At 41.1% G+C, this 21,856-nt stretch overlaps 1 protein-coding gene across 1 annotated transcript; it reads right to left on the bottom strand.

Annotated features, from left to right (window-relative positions):
* Nucleotides 1-1,529: 1,529 nt before the first annotated feature.
* Nucleotides 1,530-19,025, bottom strand: BAG2 (BAG cochaperone 2). Its single transcript, XM_044253527.1, has 3 exons — nt 18,847-19,025; nt 5,346-5,455; nt 1,530-2,993 (listed from the first exon to the last, which is right to left on the bottom strand). The coding sequence occupies exons 1-3, from the start codon at nt 18,957-18,959 to the stop codon at nt 2,581-2,583; spliced, it is 636 nt and encodes a 211-aa protein (XP_044109462.1). The 5' UTR covers nt 18,960-19,025; the 3' UTR covers nt 1,530-2,580.
* Nucleotides 19,026-21,856: the final 2,831 nt, after the last annotated feature.

Raw genomic sequence — 21,856 nt, 5'->3', positions numbered from 1 at the left:
AAACTTCTGCCTTCGGCTCCGGTCATGATCCCAGAGTTCTGGGATCGAGCCCCCCATCAGGCTCTCTGCTTGGCAGGGAGCCTGCTTCCTTTCCTCTCTGCCTACTTGTGATCTCTGTCTGTCAAATAAAGAAATAAAATCTTTAAAAAAGAAAAGAAAAGAAAAGAAGATTCGTATGCTCAACTGTCTGAGCCACCCAGGGGGCCCACTTCCATTCTTATAATAAATAAAAATGTTAAGAATCAACACATTCAGGTCCCTGCTCCTTGATCCCCTTGGCTGTGGGCTAGGGACTGAGGCAGCTTGGAGATGGTAGATCACAGCTCTTCAGGTCAGTGAGAATGAATGGCCTCCAATAAAACTCCATTGCAAAAAATGGGAGAAGAACAATGTGAAGAGTACAAAAGTTGAGGAGGTAGAGCCCAAATAGTTTGTGGTAGAAAATGTCCTAGACTGGGGTGCCTGGGTGGGTCAGTCGGCTAAGCAGCTGCCTTGGGCTCAGGTCATGATCCCAGAGTCCTGGGATGGAGCCCCATGTTGGGCTCCCGGTTCCACAGGGAGTCTGCTGTAATAATAATTAAATAGTAATTATAATAATAATTAAATAAAACCTTAAAGAAAAAAAAAAGGAAGAAAGAAAATGTCCTAGGCTGACACAGAGTGAATGGGAGAGGGGAATATTTCTCAGGGTGGAAGGGATTTAAAGATGCTGACAGTCCTTGAGAACCTGAAGAAAACTTAATTGTTGCTTCTTAATTTTCAAGAAGCTGATAAAGATGGGACAAAAAGAAAACCTTTATCTGACAGTGAACCTGATGATAGCAAATGGGAGTCAACTGACAAATTAAGAGGCTTTACCACAGTTATCAATGAGAATGACTATTTCCCATGAAATGGAAAGATTTAGATGAGGCAGACTTAGCAATGGTAATCAAAACCATAATGTTCTCAGATTATAATTGCTTTTTATGAAGAGAGACTAATTTGACATTTTGCCCAGAAAATGAAGCTCAATATTGTTTGCATTGAGAGATCTAAATATATAAAGCCAATCTGGATCTTGACTTTTTTTCCCCCCAGTGTGAAAGAATACCTACATTCTCATGAAGACTGAATTTGATATATTTCATTTTTGAAGTAGTATTTGAGGAGCAGCTGAGGTTTCTGTGTATCAACAACATTAGTTACTTCAAACAAATGAAAGTGTTCTATAGTTGCTTCATGTATCACAGATAAAAGAATAATCCATACATTGTTCAATCTTTTTTTTTTTAAGATTTTATTTACTTGTGAGAGAGAGCATGAGAGGGGAGGTCAGAGGGAGAAGCAGACTCCCCATGTTGTTGGGAGCCTGATGCGGGACTCGATCCCAGGACTCTGGGATCATGACCTGAGCCAAAGGCAGTCGCTTAACCAACTGAGCACCCAGGGGCCCTACATTGGTCAATCTTGCTAGGAAATAAAATGCAAACAAAATTAAGGTGTTTTATATCTAATGTTAGAAAAAATAACGCTCAACTCTGGAAAGCTTCTAGTGAAACAGCTACATTTTAATTACTAAAGACAGTACAAATTGACGTAACTCTCATACAAAAAAATTTGGATATATGTCAGGCCATGAAAATGCATGTAACCTTTGACCCTGTAAATCCCAGTACTGGGAGTTTATACAAAGAAAATCAAAAACAAAAGAAAGAAGGAAAAAAGTCTCTGTATATAAATATGTTGTAGGAATAAGCAACAAATTGGAAACAACCTAAATGTCTAGTAAGGGGAGTGAGGAAGTAAATTATACAACTATACAGAATAGAGGTTTTAAAGTTGACAAGTAGACTTTATAGCAGCATTTTTAAAAAAAGGCAAATTACAACATTGTACTTCCATAATGATTAAAAATTTAGAGAAATGATGCATTTGGAAAAAGATGAAGTGGACATATAGTTGTTCACAGTGATAACATTAGATTTGAATTCTCTCACATTTTATGTCATGTTTTCATATATATCAAGAAATATATTCATATTATCAGATGCATAAATCTGAAATTCAAAATAATTTGAAAAAGATATCCAAAAAAAGTACTTTATGAAAAGGATGATGTTGGGAAAGACTCTTATTTTGTGATTCCTTTCGTCCTTCTGAACACACTACTTAGCTAATAGTAGATGAGTGGTAAGTTTGCATGCTGCTTAAGGTCAAGAATTTTTAGTTAACCAAATGCCCCATGTGCCCAAGTGTCTCCTTGCCAGACAAAGCCCAGGAAAGAACAAGAATGCTTTTGGCCCTGGCTGAGCAGTTACTCTCTCCTATATAGTAAATATTCATCCACAGTACAGTAAAAAATATATATTATATATATTAGGTGCTAGAGCCTAATACAAGACAAGAATTCAATCTAAAAACTTCTAGAAAGATAATTAAAATATTTCTAGTTTTAATTGTGTTATTCACAAAACTGATGACACTGGAGTATTTTCCTCATGTGAAACAACAATCGGTATCAAACGTTACACCTAACACAAAGAACTAATGTTTAATCATTTTCATGTCATTATTTGTGAGTGCTCCTCTGTTTCAAAACTAATTAAATTTGCCTTCTGCATTTTGTTGCAGAGTTTTGGAACCAGCTCCTTTGGAATGCTCTAACAGCTTGATGGCCTTGTCAGAGTTTTCAATATTTCTAAGCAGAGTCTCTAATCTTCTCTTAATTTTCTTCTGATCTTCAAGAGCACAGCCGATTACTATGGACTGAAACTTCTGGTCAACAGGCCCAGGTGGCACCTCGGATGAACACGCACTGTATAGTGACATCAAGTGACTCTTGGCATTTCCCAGATCATCCAGAAACTTACTGACTACCTCATCAATGATCCTGGTGGCATGCTTTAGGGATTCTTGCTGCTGGGGGTTCCTAATTGTTTCTACTGAAACTTCAACGGTGAGGGTTCGTCCCATCAAACGGTTGGCCGTCAGATTTAATTCTTCTCTTTCTCCTAAACGTAGAAAGTTTGAAACAGCCATCAATATAAGACATAAACTTACCAATGTTGAGAACACTAAAGGCACTTATTTGTGGCTAAAGCTATTTTCTGTAAGTGCCTCGGCTATGAAATTCTTAAAGGTAAAAGTCAAAATGATATCACATAAGATTAACTGATGAACTGTATTATATTACAGAGAGAGGTTGCAGAATACCTTTCCCTGAAGGTCTTTCTTCTTTTATTCATTTATTTATTTATTTATTTTGAGAGAGAGAGAGAGAGAGAGAGAGGGAGGGAGAGGAGGGAATATGCACATCTTCATGCAGGCAGGGGAGGGGCAGAGGGAGAGAGAGAATCTCAAGCAGGCTTCATGTTCAGCCTGTGATGGGGACTGATCTCACAACCCTGAGATCGTGACCTGAGCCAAAATCAAGAGTTGGATACTTAACCGACTGATTAACCGACTGAGCCATCTGGGACCCTTCCCTAAGTCTTTATGCATGGGATACCAGATGACTTCTCTAGTAGTCACATTTGAAAAAGTTTGGGCAGGTGTGCATGTGTAACTCGGATGGAGTTTAAGTCTTAACAGAGTGAACAGTGCACCTGACCAGGGTTTTGTGCTGGTTAGAGAAGACATGAGACATGATGGATGTCTCGTAAGGAGGTGCATGTAGGGGAGGAAAAGTAATTTCCCCTGTACCTTTCTGAGTTCTTGGTTGAGAAAACCTGTAATAAAAAGATCAACAAGAAGAAAACCAGAAGCTTACGGATGTGTGTATTTCACATATACATGGGAGATTTTTAAGGACCCTGAGATGGCCCATCTCCCTGAGACGGATGGCCCAAGCCACTACCTTTCTAAAAACTATGTTCAGGGACGCCTGGGTGGCGCAGTTGGTTAAATGACTGACTCCGGCTCAGGGCGTGATTCTGGAGTCCCGGGATCGAGTCCCACATCGGGCTCCCAGCTCCATGGGGAGTCTGCTTCGCTCTCTGACCTTCTCCTCGCTCATGCTCTCTCTCACTGTCTCTCTCTCTCAAATAAATAAAATAAAATCTTTAAAAAAAAAAAATAAAATAAAATAAAAACTATGTTCATCTAAGGACTAAGACGTTGAGGAAGGCCCTCCCCTCCTGAGTGAGGTTACTGGGAAAAGCAGGATAAACCAGGGTTAAGGTTGTTTTGCAGATTCAGGAGATGCCCTCTGCAGAGATAAGAGTTTCTTGGATTTACAGTCATCCTTCTCTTCCTGGTACACAGAGGGAGGCACATTTACAAATGGAAATATCCTTTATACATTTGAACTTCCCTTATAAAAGAATAACTTCTACTCTGTTTCCAGAGCTTCTCCTGCATCTGCAGCTTCTCAAAAATAATCAGCTTGAAATAATTCTTATGCCAAAGAGCCACACTTTGGAGTGGCATATTTTGCATGTGAATCAAATACAACGCCCCAATTTTGGCTGAGCAAACTTAGCCATGATAGTGGAGAAACAGCTGGCCTCAGAATTAGGCACTGACTTCATCCTTGCCAGGGAAATTTAAGCAGGCCAGTGGTTTAAGTCTTGGCCAGCACAGAGAGGCAATGTAGGAAAAGGGATCCACGTTTCATTATTTATATGAAAAAGTCAGCAACCTCCTCTTTGTCCTGGTTCTGTAACTCTCTTCCTAATTCATCACTCTTTGGCCAGGACGGTGAACAGACTGGCTAGATCTTGACCCTGCTGCGTATGTCTAAGAGTTCAGGGCCTGGAGTTAGACGAACGGCATACTCATGGCACCAGCCGCTGGCCCCTCAGCTTGTCTTGGGAGGCACCGGAGCAACCAGGTTGGCAAGAACACTGCCAGTGAGAGGAAACCACAAGTGCCCTGTTGCTCCACAGGCAGTCATGCTTTTAATATAGAAATGATAGCATGTTTTTATATTAATGGGGTTTTACTGGGCCCATAATTTCTTTCCTCTGCATTCTCTCTCCTTCCTCTCCTTAAATTACACCCCAAGCCCTCTCTTTTTGTCTTCTCTGCTTTTACAGCTTCTAACGTCCAGTAACTTCTGAGGAACTGAAGTTAGGAATGTGAACCTGAGGTCAAAGGCATTGCCTTTTACTGGTTGGGACCACCTCTCCCAGAGCTTGGAGGCCTTTTTGACTATTTCCAACCATGCCCTTGAGGGAGGGGGCAGGCCAGAAGGTGCCCTTTGGGTAAGTGGCTCCTGTAATAAGCCGACAGCTGCAGCTGCTGTCCACGCTCATGGGAGATTCTGAAGCCAACTGTACAAATTCCTCAAGTTAAACGAAAATGGACCTAAACCCCATAAAGGAATGGAAAAGATGAGCTCCCCTCTGTGGAAATGCTCTTACCGTCGCTGATCTGCCTCATGTCCTGGCTATTTTGGATGCTGTGGATCATTTCCAGGAGGATTTCTTTCTCTTGCTCAACAGCAGTTGCTGCTTCTCTCAAAGCTTCCACCCTATACGAATTGGGAAAACAAAAGTTACCACACGGAAGTTTACTTTTCCTCATCTCATTTGCTCCAACAGTTTAAAGATCACTAGGAATACTTTCCAAAAATTCTTTATCCCTCTTTAAAATTTAAAAAAAAAAATTCTGTTGTTTTATTTTATTTTTAAAAGATTTTTATTTATTTATTTATTTATTTGACAGATCACAAGTAGGCAGAAAGGCGGGGGGGGGGAGTAGGCTCCCGCAGAGCAGAGAGCCCAATGTGGGGCTCAATCCCAGGACCTTGAGATCATGACCTGAGCTGAAGGCAGATGCTTTAACCCACTGAGCCACCGAGGCGCCCCTCTGTTGTTTTTAAATCCCCTGACCCCACTCCCACTTTCCTCCCCACTCGTATGGCAATCATTCTATTCAGTGTTTCTCTATTTTGTATTTGTTCTTAACAATATATATATTTGCGTTTTCGTCTATTTTCAATTTATATCTCCTTGTTTCTTTCTTCACTCAGCATTATTTTGTTAGGAACCATCCAGCTTCCTAGCTAAAGATCTAATCAGTCACTTCTGATTACTGCATAGCCTTCCATGTACATCCACCTGATTTTACCTCTGCTCTCCCAGTGGAAACACTCACTTTGTCTCCTCATTTTTCATCACCACAAAAAACAAAACAAAACAAAACAAAATGCTTCAGCAAATACATGTCCCCGTGGACTTCAAAAAGAATCTCCTTGCAATAGACCCCAGGGCAGAAGTGCTAAGATACAAGGTAAGTGCACCCTCAATTTAACTCAGTGCTACCACAGCTTTCCAGAATGGCTAGACTAGACCATTGTCAGGAAGCAAGCAAGCATTCTTACCCTCCTCCTTCAAGTCCCCTTAGCTGGACTAAGAATCAAATTGATATGAGACAAATTAACAGGAGAAAACAAAATTTAATAGTGTACATACAGGGAATTCACATAGACATGGAAATTCCAAAGACAGGCAAAATGAGGTATTGTTATTTTAAATGAAGGAGAAGGGGGTACGGGTTAAGGTTACGGTTAGGGTTATACTTAGGGTACGGTTAGGGTTACATTTCACAGGGTGATAAGAACAGATGTTTGGTAATTAGATGTTTGCCCCGCCACACAGATGAACCACTCAGATAAAATTTATCTCTGCTTATAACCTTTATTCTGGGAAAGACCCCTAATTTAGATTCTTCTGTGTGGTTCAGGGTGGGGCAGAAATTTCTTGTGAGTCTGCAGGCTCTCAAGTGCCTTCAGCTCTAAATAACCTGCACGTCAAAGTGGCACATTCGGCGGGGGAAGGGGAGGCGGCCTATCCTGTACTCCTTCGCAATATTCCCAGCAGCAAAGCACAGGAATCCCTGTGTCCTCACAGCCCTACCAACACTCAGCATTTTCCAACTTTCTATTTGTTGCCAGTCTACTAAAGTACACAGTGATATGTTCATACTTAATTTGCATTGTCTCTCATTACTAATAATTTGGGACGTCTCTTCGTATTTTTGTTAACCTGTTCATAGCCTTTGCCTGTTTTGTTTTCCCCTTCTTCAAACAGGGGTTATTGTCCTCTTGTTGGTTTGGGTACTCAAGGAATTAATCCCATGTTAGTTATAGACATTATAATCATCTTCTTCCATCCTATCAAATATGAATTTTGTCCAGGATATCCTCACTGAATAGATAATCCTTACTTTGAAGTGATTAGATTAATCTTTACTTGGTTTTATTTTGCCTTACGGTTTATGCTTTTGAAGTTTTACTTCAGGTTTTCCCCATCCTTGCTCATAGGTGTTTTCCTACCCTTCTTCCTATTAACTTTATTGCTTTACCTTCTTGTATTTATGTCTTAGTCCATCTAGAATCCACCTGTTTGTGTTTAGGTAATGATTTTGTTTTATTTTCTCCAAATAATGAACCATTTTTCCCCAATATTATATTCACCCCAAATCCATCTTTCCTCCAACGATTTATAGATTGTCTGCTCTGAAATCTCCATTCTATCCGCTAGTATATTTGACTCTTCTTACACCAACACACATTTAAAAAAAATAGCAATAGCCTTGTAATATGCCTTAATATTGGTAGAACCAGCCCTCAAATCTTCTTTAAAGATAACTTAGCTATTTAGACTTTTAATTCTCCATATTAACTCCCAAGTAAGTTTATTGGGTTTGTCAAAGAAATGGGGTAAATCTGGCATCTTTAGAATATTGTCATTCTATTCAAGGGCATGATAATGTCTCTCCATATATTCAGATCATCTTCTATATTCTTTATTAGAGTTCGAAGTATTCTTTTTTTTTTTTTTAAAAAAAGATTTTATTTATTTATCAGAGAGAGAGGGGAGAGAGTGAGCACAGGCAGACAGAATGGCAGGAAGAGGCAGAGGGAGAAGCAGGCTCCCTGCCAGCAAGGAGCCCGATGTGGGACTCGATCCCAGGACGCTGGGATCATGACCTGAGCCGAAGGCAGCTGCTCAACCAACTGAGCCACCCAGGCGTCCCAGTTTGAAGTATTCTTAAGAGTAGTATTTGTGGACTCTTTTGAGTGCTTTGATTGTTTGTGGATATTGTTCTTGTAAATAATACATTTACTTTTTTTAATGTTTTTAAAAAGTAATCTCTATATCCAATGTGGGGCTCAAACTCATGACCCCAAGATCAAAAGTCACATGCTCTTCAGACTGTCAGCCAGGTGCCCCATGAATAACATATTTTAAATTACAATTTCTCGCTGGTTATTGCTGGTTAGAGAAATGCTGTTTTTGTAAGGTTCATCTTGTAACTGGTAATGATTTATTAATCTTAATGATTTGTCTTTTGATTCTGATTCTTCTAGATTTTTTAAAAAAGATTTTATTTATTTATTTGTTAGAGAGACAGAGAGCACAAGCACACAAAAAGGGGGAGCAACAGGCAGAGGGAGAAGCAGGTTCCCCGCTGAGTAAGGAGCCCAATGTGGAACTCCATCTCAGACCCTGCGATCATCACCTGAGCTGAAGACAGACGCTTAACCTACTGAGCGACCCAGGTGTCCCTGATTCTTCTAGATTGATGATCGTTATCATCTATACAAAATTAGAGCTTTAATCTCTTTCTTTGTATTATTGACTAAAGTCCTCTTACTTTATTAAACAGAAGATCTTTTTCTTTTCCTGAATTTAAAGGAAACATCTCTGTAGGTTTTTGGTATAAAGCCCATATCAAACTATAGAAGCATAACTTTCCCTAATTCCCTGAAGTGTAAACACACATGCATTTACTACACATTCATATGATCATGCCCAGTCACTAAAGAAAAGTCTGTGGAATCAGGAGAGGAAGAGAAAAGAAAATCCTGTATATTTCCAAGTGCTTTGTTTTCAGGGCACTTCTTGTTATACATTACCCCGTATATAAGTTGCCAACTTTTGCAAAATGAACAGTGACAGACTTATTCTCAGTGTTGAGACAGCCATAGAAACACGAGATCAGGGATGCCTGGGTGGCTCAGTTGGTTAAGCAGCTGCCTTCGGCTCAGGTCATGATCCCAGGGTCCTGGGATCGAGTCCCACATCGGGCTCTTTGCTCGGCAGGGAGCCTGCTTCTCCCTCTGCCTCTGCCTGCCTCTTTGTCTGCCTGTGCTCGATTGCTCTCTCTCCCTCTGTCTCTGACAAATAAATAAATAAAATCTTTAAAAAAAAAAAAAGAAAGAAACATGAGATCATGGAATATCTAATTCTGACTGCTGCTCTAAGTGGGCACGGAAGGAGCAACTTCACTAATGTTTGAGCACATGTCCATTCCATTTAAGGCAACCCTATCCACCCCAACCACACATTTGCCTTTTCCCCAACAGCCATCCACCTGTTATACCCCAAAATAGTACTGAGAGTCCACAAAGTCATAGGGTCTCTCTGTTCATCAAGATACTAAATATATGTTGAACTCTATGTCTATAAGGGCTAGTAAAAGCAAAGGGCTGGTAAGATTCTTGCATGACAAATGTGGCTGGAAAACACAATAAAAAAGTCTTTTTTTTTTTTTTTAAGATTTTATCTATTCATTTGACAGAAAGAGACACAGCGACCGAGAGAGAGAGAGAACATAAGCAGGGGGGAGTGGGGTTGAGGGATAAGCAGACTCCCTGGTGAACAGGGAGCCTGACGCGGGGCTCTATCCCAGGACCCTGGGACTAAGACCCGAGCTGAAGGCAGACGCCTAATGACTGAGCCACCCAGAACAGTCTTCTGTAAAACAGCAAAAATACAGCAGCAGGCCCACTTCCAGCACCATCCATTATGTGCTTATACAGTTTACATTCGCAAACTCTCAGACAGATAAACTAGGGCCCAGTACAACTCAGAGAGAGACTGAGTTGGCACTAATATGAAATATTTATGCTAAAAACACAAACCATGACTCTAGTGTTTAAATGACACAGATGAATCATGTGATTGGTAAATGAGAGGATGCTGAAAGAAGAGATGAATTTTTCAAGACTCATTGGAGTTTGTACTCAAATGTACAATGATAGAGAATCTAATATTATTCAAAAAAGGAAGGCTTCAGTTACAACATGTTATACCAGTAAGTTCAGGGAGTTGTTAACAAGAAAATGGTTTAAAAGGGGACACTCTAGGGAAAAAAAAAAGTCTATCATAGAAGGAAGACATTTTGCCATTAAATGAGGCCAAACACAGAACTCATTAGATGGAAATTTTGAGTCTTGTGGGGTTTTTTGGTTTGTTTGTTTGTTTTGTTTTTGTTTTTGTTTTCCCCCAATACTAGAAATTGCCAGGGCATTTTCCCTGTGAAAAACAGATTTCATCTTTTATGGAACTTATATACATTTTTATGTATACCTTTTTCATCTCATAGCAAAGATAAAATGCCATTCTTCAGAATGTAAAGATTTCAAAGGTTTGTTTTTTTGGCACCATTGACATTTGCTGTTACCTCTAGCTGAACATAGATCTCTACTTAGTTTATTTAAGTAATATCTGTACTGTTTCTCAGCCACTGAGATCTTTAAATTCATCTCACATATAAATCTGTCTACAACCTTTCCATTTAGTTCTGGAAAATTGTTAACCATAGTATCTTCGAATATTTCCTGTCCTCCATTCTATTACTTTCTTCTGGAACTCTGGTTAGACAATGTTGGACAACCTCACCTTAGCCTTCATGTTTTTTTAACACCTCATTTGACAACAATTCTCTTGGCGGAGAAGGGTGGTTATGTTTTTACTAACTGATCCTAGAAGAGCTACATTTCCAAAATTGGTTAAGTACTTCTCCTCATAACAAGGCTGGCCTGGGTTGTACTCCTGGAAAACTCTCTGCCTGCAACTGCAATGAAGCCGGCTTAGACAGAAAGAAATTTTAGTCAGAAAATTCTTATGAGGGCAAAAGTGAAGAGTACACATTCTCAGCTAGTCTTCGGGTCTCCCACACCTCACAAGTCTCTGCAGCCAGCAATCAAAAGGACACACCGTTGGGGTGCCTCGGTGGCTCAATAGGTTAAAGCCTCTGCCTTCAGCTCAGGTCATGATCCCAGTGTCCTGGGATCGAGGCCTGCATTAGGCTCTTTGCTCAGAGGGAGCCTGCTTCCTCCTCTCTTTCTGCTTGCCTCTTTGCCTAGTTGTGACCTCTGTCTGTCAAATAAATAAAATCTTAAAAAAAAAAAAGAACACATTGTTGAAAGAAGTAGAGGTCTGAGAGCAACTTCACCAGACTGAGGTACTGTGGATCAATTAGCTCACAGCAGGCAGTGAAGCTGTGATGACTTTTCCATCATGCTGTTCAAACTAACTCTGCCACTCACAGGCTGTGTAACCTTGAGCAGTTAAGTTCTCATTGCCTCAATTTCCTCACTTAGGAAAAAGGGAAAATGCAAAAAGGGATAATGAAAGGGTGGTTTATGGGGCACCTGGGTGGCTCAGTGGGTTAAAGCCTCTGCCTTCAGCTCGGGTCATGATCCTGTGGTCCTGGGATGGAGTCCCAAATCTCGGGCTCTCTGCTCAGCAGGGAGCCTGCTTCCTCCTCTCTCTCTGCCTGCCTCTCTGCCTACTTGTGATCTCTGTCTGTCAATTAAATAAATAAAACCTTTAAAAAAAAAAAAAGAAAGGGTGGTTTGTGATTGAAGGAAAGCAGGTTAAGAGTTCAACACAATGTGGTGCCTGGGTGGCTCAGTGGGGTAAGCCTCTGCCTTGGGCTCAGGTCATGATCAAGCCCTGCAGGGGTACCTCCCTCTCTGCCCTCTCTCCTCTCTGCCTACTTGTGATCTCTCTCTCTGTCAAATAAATAAATAAAATCTTTTTTTAAAAAAAAGAGTTTAACACAATGACTAATAGCACTGAAACAATTATATTTATGAGTTGACACGTGTGGTGTGTCTACAATTGGTGCTGGCAAACAGCTTTGTGGTATTTATGACACACTTAACCATTACAAACTCAGGCTTATAAATAATAAGAATTTGTACTTTCATAAAAAGGAACGAAACAGGCAAATGCTCCTATCATGAATTTATTTGGAAAAAAAAAATTCTTTTTTTCTTTTTTTAAAGTAGGCTCCACACCCAGTGTGGAACTTGAATTCATGACCCTAAGATGAACACCTAAGCTAAAATCAAGAGTCAGATGCTTAACCAACTGTTTTCAGGGGCCCCCGAAAACATAACTTCTTTTTTTTTTTTTTTTAAGATTTTATTTATTTATTTGACAGACAGAGATCACAAGCAGGCAGAGAGAGAGGAGGAAGCAGGTTCCCTGCTGAGCAGAGAGCCCAATGCGGAGCTCGATCCCAGAACCCTGGGATCATGACCTGAACCGAAGGCAGAGGCTTTAACCCACTGAGCCACCCAGGCGCCCCCCCGAAAACATAACTTCTAACAAGTAACCTAGTTTTTTTTTTTTTTTTTTTTTTAAGATTTTATTTATTTATTTGACAGAGAAAGATTACAAGTAGGCAGAGAGGCAGGCAGAGAGAGAGAGGAGGAAGCAGGCTCCCTGCCGAGCAGAGAGCCCAATGTGGGACTCGATCCCAGGACCCTGAGATCATGACCTGAGCCAAAGGCAGCGGCTTAACCCACTGAGCCACCCAGGCGCCCCCGAAAACATAACTTCTAAAACAAATTCTAAAAATCATAGTCCCACCTCATATTTAATATTTTTATACCCAAGAAACAAGAGTTGGTGAGGATGAGGAAAAAAAAAAGGAACCCTCAATGCTCTGTTGGTGTTAATGCAAACTGGTGTAGCCACTATGGAAAACAGTATGGAGCTTCCTCAAAAAATTAAAAATGGGGGCACCTGGATGGCTCAGTTGGTAGAGTGTATAACACTTGATCTTGGGTTTGTGGGTTTAAGCTCCATGCTGGGTGTAGAGATTACTTAAAAATAAAATCTTTAAAATATTAAAAACTGAACTACCCTATAATACCCAAAGAATATAAAAACACAAATTAGAAAGGATATATGTATCTTTATGATTATTGCAGAATTTTTTTTTTTTTAAAGCTTTTATTTATTTATTTGACAGAGAGAGATCACAAGTAGGCAGAGAGGCAGGCAGAGAGAGAGAGAGAAGGAAGCAGGCTCCCTGCTGAGCAGAGAGCCCGACGCGGGACTCGATCCCAGGACCCCGAGATCATGACCCGAGCCGAAGGCAGCGGCCTAACCCACTGAGCCACCCAGGCGCCCCTTATTGCAGAATTATTATGGAAGCAGCCCAAGTGTCCATTGATACACAGAATATTATTCAGCCATAAAAAAGAATGAAATTTCACCATTTGCAACAACATGGATGGAGCTTGAGAGTATAAGGCTAAGCAACGTTAGTCAGTCAGAGCAAGATAAATTACATATGGTTTCACTCATATATGGCATTTTATTTTATTTTATTTTTTAAAAGGTTTTATTTATTTATTTGAGAGAGAGAGACAGTGAGAGAGAGCATGAGCGAGGAGAAGGTCAGAGGGAGAAGCAGACTCCCCATGGAGCTGGGAGCCTGATGTGGGACTCGATCCTGGGACTCCAGGATCACGCCCTGAGCCGAAGGCAGTCGTCCAACCAACTGCGCCACCCAGGCATCCCTCATATATGGCATTTTAAAGAAACAAAACAAATTGACAAAAATGGGGAGAGAAGAGACAAACCAAAAAACCAGTCTTAATTATAGAGAATAAATGGGCAGTTACTAGAGGGGAGGAATGTAGGGGGATGGGTGAAATAGGTGAAGGGGATTAAGAATACACTTACTTTTTTTTTTTTTAATTTTTAAGTGATCGCTACACCCAATATGGGGCTAGAACTTACAACCCCCACATCATGAGTCACATGCTCTGAGTCCGCCAGATACCCCAAGAACACACGTATCTTGATGAGCACTGAGTAATGTAGATAATTGCTGAATCACTATATTGTACACCTAAAACTAATATCACACCAGATGTTAACTATATTGGAATTAAAATAAAGAATTAAAGTAAAAAAAAAAAAACAAACTCTTGTGGGATTCCTGGGTGGCTCAACTCATTGACTGCCTGACTCTAGATTTTGGCTCAGGTCATGATCTCAGAGTCCTGGGATTGAGACCTATCTATATATGCTCTGCACTCAGAGGGGAGTCTTCTAGTCTTCTTCAGGATTCTCTCTCTCTCTCTCTCCCTCTGCCCCTCCCTCTGTGCTTTCTCTTTCATAAATAAATCAATCCTTAAAAAAAATACTCTTGTATCTAAAGAATGTTACAATGATCACTTATATTCTAGGCAGTATAAGATTTTTGAGTAAGTTTTCCTAATCATCAGCAAAATATTAAAATACATTCACCACTGAGACCCTTTAATATAAAAATGGAGCTGGTGTTTAATGGGACTGGTGTTAGGAGCTACTCATCACTACTGTGGCCTTAGGCAGGCCACGCAATCCCTCTGGACCTCAGTTCCTTCATTTCTAAAGAGATAACATACATGTGCCCTCCTCTACCTCAAAGGATTTTGTAAGGTTCAAATGACAATGTATATGAGAAATGGTCTTTTAAATTATAGGCTGTTGCTCAATATTAACTATGATGCTACCTGTTTTGTGACTCCTGAGACACTGGCACACCCTAAGAAACTTTAAGCAACAGGAAACTTTTGGTCAAATGATCCATGTCACTCCTGGCCCCAACCTTTCATTCCTGGCTGCTGAGGAAGTCACAGCAGATGGCTGATAGCAGGGGGAAGGAGCTACAATATGACCAGTTTGGGGAAATTGGTGAACAATCAATCTCCCAATCCTATCATCTTCCCCTCAGCCATCTTTCACAACCCATCTCCCAAACATCTTCGTTACCATCCAGAGCCTTCTAGGAGCCACTCAGTACTTGGCCCTCAGTAGGTGTTTGATATTTACTGAACTTGAGAACCAATTTATATGGAATTTTGGGGGCACCTGGCTCAGATGGTGGGAGCATGTGATTCTTGGGTTGTAAGTTTAAGCCCCATGTTGGCTGTAGAGATTACTCAAAAATAAAACCTTCAAAAAAATAAATAAGTAAATAAATGGAATTTTCACATCTTCCAGTAAAATCATACATTCATCCATATATGATTCCTACATTTTGAAATACTATAAGCAAGAAGAGTTAGGTATCCCTGGGTAAAGAAAGATACAAATAGCTTTCTTGACATAAGTAGAGTCATTTTAGGCCCCAGTCATTTTGTGAAAGAATGAGAACAGTCACAAGGCCAGAAGACAGCCTCATCATATTCAGAAGTGAAGATAGACTACTTGATACACTGTATGTTTTAAACCGCTTTGAGCACTCAGATACCAGACCAATTGGAGTCAGAGAACTGATGATGCTGACCCTTCCCGGCTCTCATGACTCTGGCTCGGACTTAGTCACCCCATTTCCATGCTGTATTCCCCACAGTGTAAGCATCTTCATGAATACGTATGCAGCCTCAGTTAAAACTTCCCCATTTTTGTCATTCTGGGAGATGCTTCTTTGGGAATGATTCCCCCATGTTCTCCTTTACTTGTTGCAAGTAAAACCCTTTCTTTTCCTATTCTTTGGTTTGGCTGTGTCTTTTGGCTTGATACCCATCAAGGGACAAACCTTGGTAACAATAAGATACATCTAACTTTAAGAGAATACAGGTGTAATATATATATATATATATATATATATATATATATATATATATATATTTTAAGATTTTTATTTATTTATTTGACAGAGAGAGATCACAAGTAGGCAGAGAGGCAGGCAGAGAGAGAGAGGAGGAAGCCGGCTCCCTGCTGAGCAGAGAGTGTAATATATTAAGCAGTACAGCCAGTCTTCCTGGGTTCTAGGCTGGGGGATCTTGGACAAGTCATTTAACTTTCTATGCTTCAATTTCCCATTTAGAGAATGGAGGTGATAGTAACTTCCACAAAGGAATGGGGCAAGGTGAAGAATCATTGCTCATTTAATCAATCAATGTTAGCATGTATTATTTATAAATTATGGTAATGGTTAAAAAACTAATAGTAATAAGCAAGTGTCTTGAGCCACTGATGAATGCAAAAATCGGATATCATTTAGAATTGGTCAAAAAACTGGGAGAGAGGGGTGTCTAGGTGGCTCAGTCAGTTAAGGGTCTGACTCTTGGTTTTGGTTCAGGTGATGGTCTCAATGTTATGAGATTGAGCCCCATATGGGGTTCAGTGCTGAGTGGACTTGAGGATCTTTCCCCTCCCTCTGATTCCCCCTCTGCTCCTCCTATTCCCACCCTCCCCCACTCCGCTTTCTCCCTCTCTCAAATAAAAATAAAATCTTAAAAAAACAAACAAAACTGGGAGAGAAAGGAATCACCTTTTTAGGAGGAAACAAGAAAGCAGATGAGGTGGAGTCAAGAAAGAGAAAAGTATTAGAAACAAATGGAATTCCTTCAATGACACGTAGAATGCTGCCAAACATTTTAAAGCATTTAAAAATCACGTACACCAGGGGCGCCTGGGTGGCTCAGTGGATTAAAGCATCTGCCTTCGGCTCAGGTCATGATCCCAGGATCCTGGGATCGAGCCCCACATTGGGCTCTCTGCTTGGCAAGGAGCCTGCTTCCCTCTCTCTCTCTCTCTCTCTCTCTGCCTGCCTCTCTGCCTGCTTGTGATCTCTCTGTCAAATAAATAAAATATTTAAAAAAAAATCACGTACACAGTAGTTCATACTCTAGGTCATAAAGCACTTAGCATAATTCTGTCTTCAGTTTCATATGGAAGGAGTTCTACCCCAGTTGACAAATTTAATACGGTTGGGGAACTACATGTAAACTTTTAAGTATTAAACTACAGTGTTTTATTCTACCTAAATCACTGCTTTAGTGGTCATCCTTAATATGAAATTAAACTATTAGAGCAAAATTACGTAGATGTTTCTTTTACAAATAAATCTTGTAGGCATGATGCTAGTTTTTAACAACGTGGTGCTTTGTGACGCTGCCCATCCATGTAGTTTCAAAGGAACTTTAATGGATCATCATTAGCATTTTTCTTTATTTTTACTACGTTCTAAAACACTTTTGATGGTGTATCACTTTTTTTTCCAAAGGAAGGCACAAAGCTTACAGAAGTCTAAAATTACTGGAGAAGTCCTTAAAATCAGTAATTAGCACACTTTAATCAGTCTTTCCTCCTCAGCTCAAGGGTTAATTAAGCAACTTATAATTTAATCACTCATATACAGTAATCAATTCACTTCACGTTAATCAAACATTAGAATATACGAATACTCAAAACCAGAGGGTTTCTTTTTAAAGATGAGTACCTGACTGTCTTTGTATCTACCACACATGAGGTGTTAATTCAAGTTTGAGAATGACTCAGCTTGAAGAAGGGAGGTGCACTGTCCTCCTCATTCCTTTCAGAAAAAAATCTTTCCTGACTAGCGGGGAGAGAGCCCCGAAATGGTTGAGAACACACACTCAAAGTTCAAAATATCTGGGGGAGATGTGTGACTTACTTGGAATGCTGCTACATAAAAAGAAATACTATTCGTCAGAGGGACACTACTGATCTTCAGTCTTGTTGCACTTTCTCTGGGGATTATTGCATCAAGCTCAACCATGGGGAAGCATTACTTTTCTCTTGTTTCATCTGTCTCATTCTGAGCAGAACCCTAGAATGTGGTTTTGGCTCAGGTTTCTCTATCATCCATGAAATCAGGGTTCCTGGAGAATTTCTCATCTTCTGACCCTTTTCTCAGGATAATAATAATAATAAATGCCTCAACTGCTGAGATACGCTGTGGTTCTTTAGGCACTTTCCTGGCAAATAACTGTTTTGGTATATAAATTGAGGGAGATAAAGACACACATGCACTCTTTCTTAAAATTTTTGGCTTACGTATTTCTTTGCTCACCCAGAACCTGGTGAAAACTGTTGGGGGTGGGGGGAAACCCGCTGTAGTTTCAGGGGGTTGTGGGGCCTTAGTAAGATTTGCATTTAACGACACCTGCACACAATCTACACAGTAACTTGGGTGATACATTTACAGGGAGTACATAAAAGTTTTCATACGCTGTTAAGGGAAACAAGTATTTCTAAAATTTACTATGCACTATTTAAAAACTGCATACAACTGTAACACTATATATTATTTAATAAAATCTTATCCAGGAAAGAGGAGGGGGGAAAAACCTGCCTATCTTATGCTTTCAGGCCAGTGACTAGCACTTTCAAGAAGGTGTCTTCTATGGGAGGAGATGCACAGTAAATACTGAGAAACTAACGGAATGGGTTAATACAGCACGCCGGGTTTTAGGGGAAAATGGAAGCTGCAGGGTCTTATCCCACCAAGCACCCAGCCACCGTTCACGCCGCAGTCCCTCCATCTGTCCTACTCGTCCCTAATCCTTGCTCTCGGAGGAATCCTGGATTTATTTTTTGCTCTGCTGTTTTGAGGAAACTTACCACTCACCTCGAGGACCACTAAATTGCTGGCGCTCTTAAAAATGCCTACTAGGAAGAGAGAGAGAAAGAGAGGAAAAAAAAACAAAAACAAAAAACAAAAAACACCTCTGGGAAGACCACATTCTGGCACTCAGAAAATTCTAGAAGTTCTGCAGTCCCGGAGTGTCACAGTCTCTAACCTCAAATAACGTCACCGTAACTTTTACCTTCTCTGATTTTTCTCCGCTTCCAAGCGCTCAGGTCTAGCTGTGAGAATGTGGCCACCAATAATACGCTCACAGGTTTTTGTTTAAATCGAATGCGCTTTCTCTCGGTAGGAGAGGAAAAGCCACCCACAGCCAGACAAAACTGCACCGCCTCCGCGGAGAGGGAATCTCCGGCAAGCGACTTCCCCGGCTGCAGCCCCCCGGGGACCGCGCCGGGCCGGCCCGCCGCGCACGGCCTCCGCCCGCGAACCGCTCACCTGAGCTCCAGCTGGTCCAGGCTCTCCAGCAGGCGGCTGGAGCGGTCGGCCATGGAGGAGGAGCGGCAGAAGCGCCCTTCGTTGGCTTTCGCGTTTATCTTCGCCTGAGCCATCTGAGCCTCTTAGGCGGGGCAGCCAAGAGGTCACCGGCCTCTCCCGCGGCGGCGAGTGGAGAGTCCGGCGGCTGCAGGCGTCGCCGTCACCGCGCGGGGCGCCCGCCTCCCTCTGACGCCCGCGGAGGACGGCCCGGGAGGACGCGCCGTTACCGCCGCCGCCGCCGCGTGGCCAAACAAGGGCAGGCGCGCCGCCCGCCAGGCTCGGGGCTACGGTGCCTGGCAGGGAGCAGCTGCGGCTGCGGCTGCGGCAGGAAGCTTGCTGGCTCCTGGGCCTCGTGGATGGGCCGCCAGGGGCCCCCGGGCCAGAGGAGAAAAGCCCGGCGGCCTCCGAGGTACCTGGAGGGGTGGGCGCGGGAAGGTGAGGACCTAATGTGATCGCTGGACCTTGGTCTCCCGACTCTGGACCAACCCAATGCCCAGCGGAGACCATCTACCACCCACTGCCCCCCCTCCTCGGGCAGAACAGCCCCTACCCCTGTGAGCCCTCAACTCTGCAGCCTGAATGTAGCCAGCTCCCCATACACGAAGGTACCTAACGGTAGGCTGTGGTTATTTATTTTTTTAATTTAAGTTTTTAATTTGGCAGAGAGATCACAAGTAGGCAGACAGGCAGGCAGAGAGAGAGGGGGAACAGAGCAGAGAGCCCGATGCGGGGCTCGATCTCAGGTCCCGGAGATCATGACCTGAGCAGAAGGCAGAGGCTTTAACCCACTGAGCCACCCAGGTGCCCCCGTAGGCTGTGGTTATTACTTAGTGACGACTTCACTTATTTTCTCCCACTGCCCATAATCCATGGCAAAACCAAAGGCATTAAAAAATCTGTCAATGGGGGAGAAAAGACTCCTTTATGGCACAGATAACATTCAAGTACAGCCCTTTGCAGTCTGTACTTGCCTGATCTTGTCTTGTTGCCAGCCCATTTCCTGAGGTGGAAATAATGAAAGCCTGGACACCACCACTGAAGCCTACATGGGAAAGAAAGCTATCCTATCTTTCTCTTTCACACCCAATTTATTTAAATCGCCTGTTAATTAAAAAACATGCGGCAAGTCACTAGGGCAGATAATATAAAGGTCAGTAAAAGCGGTACAGGATTGGGAGTACAGATTAAGGTACTTAGAAACTTGTGCTTTGCTCTCATGTCATTATAGCCATGCGCCTCATAGTGCAGGGATGAGAATGTACAGGGCACATAAAATGACAGATAATAACAGTTTAAAGCTGAATCATAACCTTTAATCTGAGATCAAAGCCATTTATAAATACTTAGACAGAGATGAGTTTGGATTCCAGTTCCCTCTGAACTTAATCTACATACTAATAAACTATTTTTGTAGGGGATTATTCGACCTCATTAAATACATTTTGTCGTCATCACTACACAGATGTGGAATCCAAAGACATGTTGTGAATGGTTTGAAAGTCTATCATGTAATTTCAGAATCATCCTGGACTCTTTCTCTCTCCAGTCCTATAGATGCTACCCATAAGTAAATCCCCTCAGCTCTACTTTTACAATATACTAGGATTCTTCTCCCCAGTTCCACTGTTAACACTCTGGTCCCAACACCATCAATTTTCACCTGGCTACTAAAACACCTTCCTATCTGGTCTTTCTCCTTCTACTCTTGCCTCTGGTGCATATGTTCTCAATATAGTAACTACATGTAGATAATCCTTCCAAAAAAGCCAAGATCACACCACTCAGTCTCAGAAACACAATCTTTCCCTTCTCTATTTGCCTACATTAGTTACCAACATTGGATATACTTATAATAGTGGATAACACTCTATCCAACCCTCTCTCCCCCTGTCATGTGTTCCATAAAGGAATGTGAGCTTTGCTTTGCTCACTGGTATATCCCCAGTGCTTAGAACAGTCACTGGCACATGGTTAAGTACTCAATAAATACTTTGTGAGGGAGTCAATGAATGAATAAATGAATGATGTAATGAAAAGATATGCATCTTTATCAATGTTGGAAACATTTACTTTTGATAACAATCCATTTAACTTTCTGTAATATCATCCACTGATTACCTTAGTGTCTAAATTAAGTTCAAATTATGAAATAATTTAAAAGTGATTTTTAATTGCTTAACAAGTGGAAATAAAATCAATGACAATTAATGAAAACAGTAAACAACCCAATTATTGTTTTAAGGGTTATAATGAAATATCCCTTTAGTGTCATATAAAAAACTTCATTTACTCTCTACCATACACACCACAAAAACTTAACAGAACATCAGTGTATATCACACATGTGTGAAGTACCTCTAGCAAAGAGGTGTTGATTTCTCTTTCCCACATCTGCTTCACCCCTCTTCTTTCTGGATCATCCTTTCTCAGCTCCTCACTATTGAGCAAGATCTTGGAGATGTCTGTACTACCTCCTAAAATCCTGCCTGATGACTACCTCCTAAAATCCTGCCTGATGACTTTAACATACAAATTAAAAGTACAAGTGGTCGTTCTGGAAAAATGGTAATTCTCAACCAACAGGTCTGTCTACTTTAAAAAAAAAAAATGCAAGCAGGTAGGACAGAACTGACATTGTAAGAAATAAAAACACAAACTGGTTTCCAATGTGGATTGGAAAGATTATAGTAATAGAACAAACAAACAGTAATGCTATTTCACACTAAAATATCAAGTTGCAGAGAAAGAAAATTCTAGCCATGATTTTTTTTTTGTCTTAAAGACAAATTCATATTTATAGAAAAATTTAAGTCTGGTATGTAATTACTACTTAAAATCTTTAGGGAAGACTTTATGCACACGCACAAAGATAGTATGACAAGCCCTTCTTCGTCTTCTATTTATGTAATGTTTTTTATTCTTCACAATGGAGCCTGACCATTTAAAAACTAAAGGTTTAATACCAAATGTA

Source organism: Neovison vison, chromosome 1 (assembly GCF_020171115.1).
Source record: "Neovison vison isolate M4711 chromosome 1, ASM_NN_V1, whole genome shotgun sequence".
In the NCBI taxonomy this organism is placed as follows: domain Eukaryota; kingdom Metazoa; phylum Chordata; class Mammalia; order Carnivora; family Mustelidae; genus Neogale; species Neogale vison.
This window is presented reverse-complemented; position numbering and strand designations above follow the sequence as displayed.

Bases quoted from the DNA above. Each gene is read 5' to 3' on its own strand.
- BAG2 (XM_044253527.1), bottom strand. From the start codon at position 18,959: ATGGCTCAGGCGAAGATAAACGCGAAAGCCAACGAAGGGCGCTTCTGC. The intron at 5,456-18,846 runs GTGAGCGGTTCG...CAATTCGTATAG, and splicing joins CTGGACCAGCTGGAGCTCAG to GGTGGAAGCTTTGAGAGAAG. The intron at 2,994-5,345 runs GTAAGAGCATTT...TTCTACGTTTAG, and splicing joins CATGAGGCAGATCAGCGACG to GAGAAAGAGAAGAATTAAAT.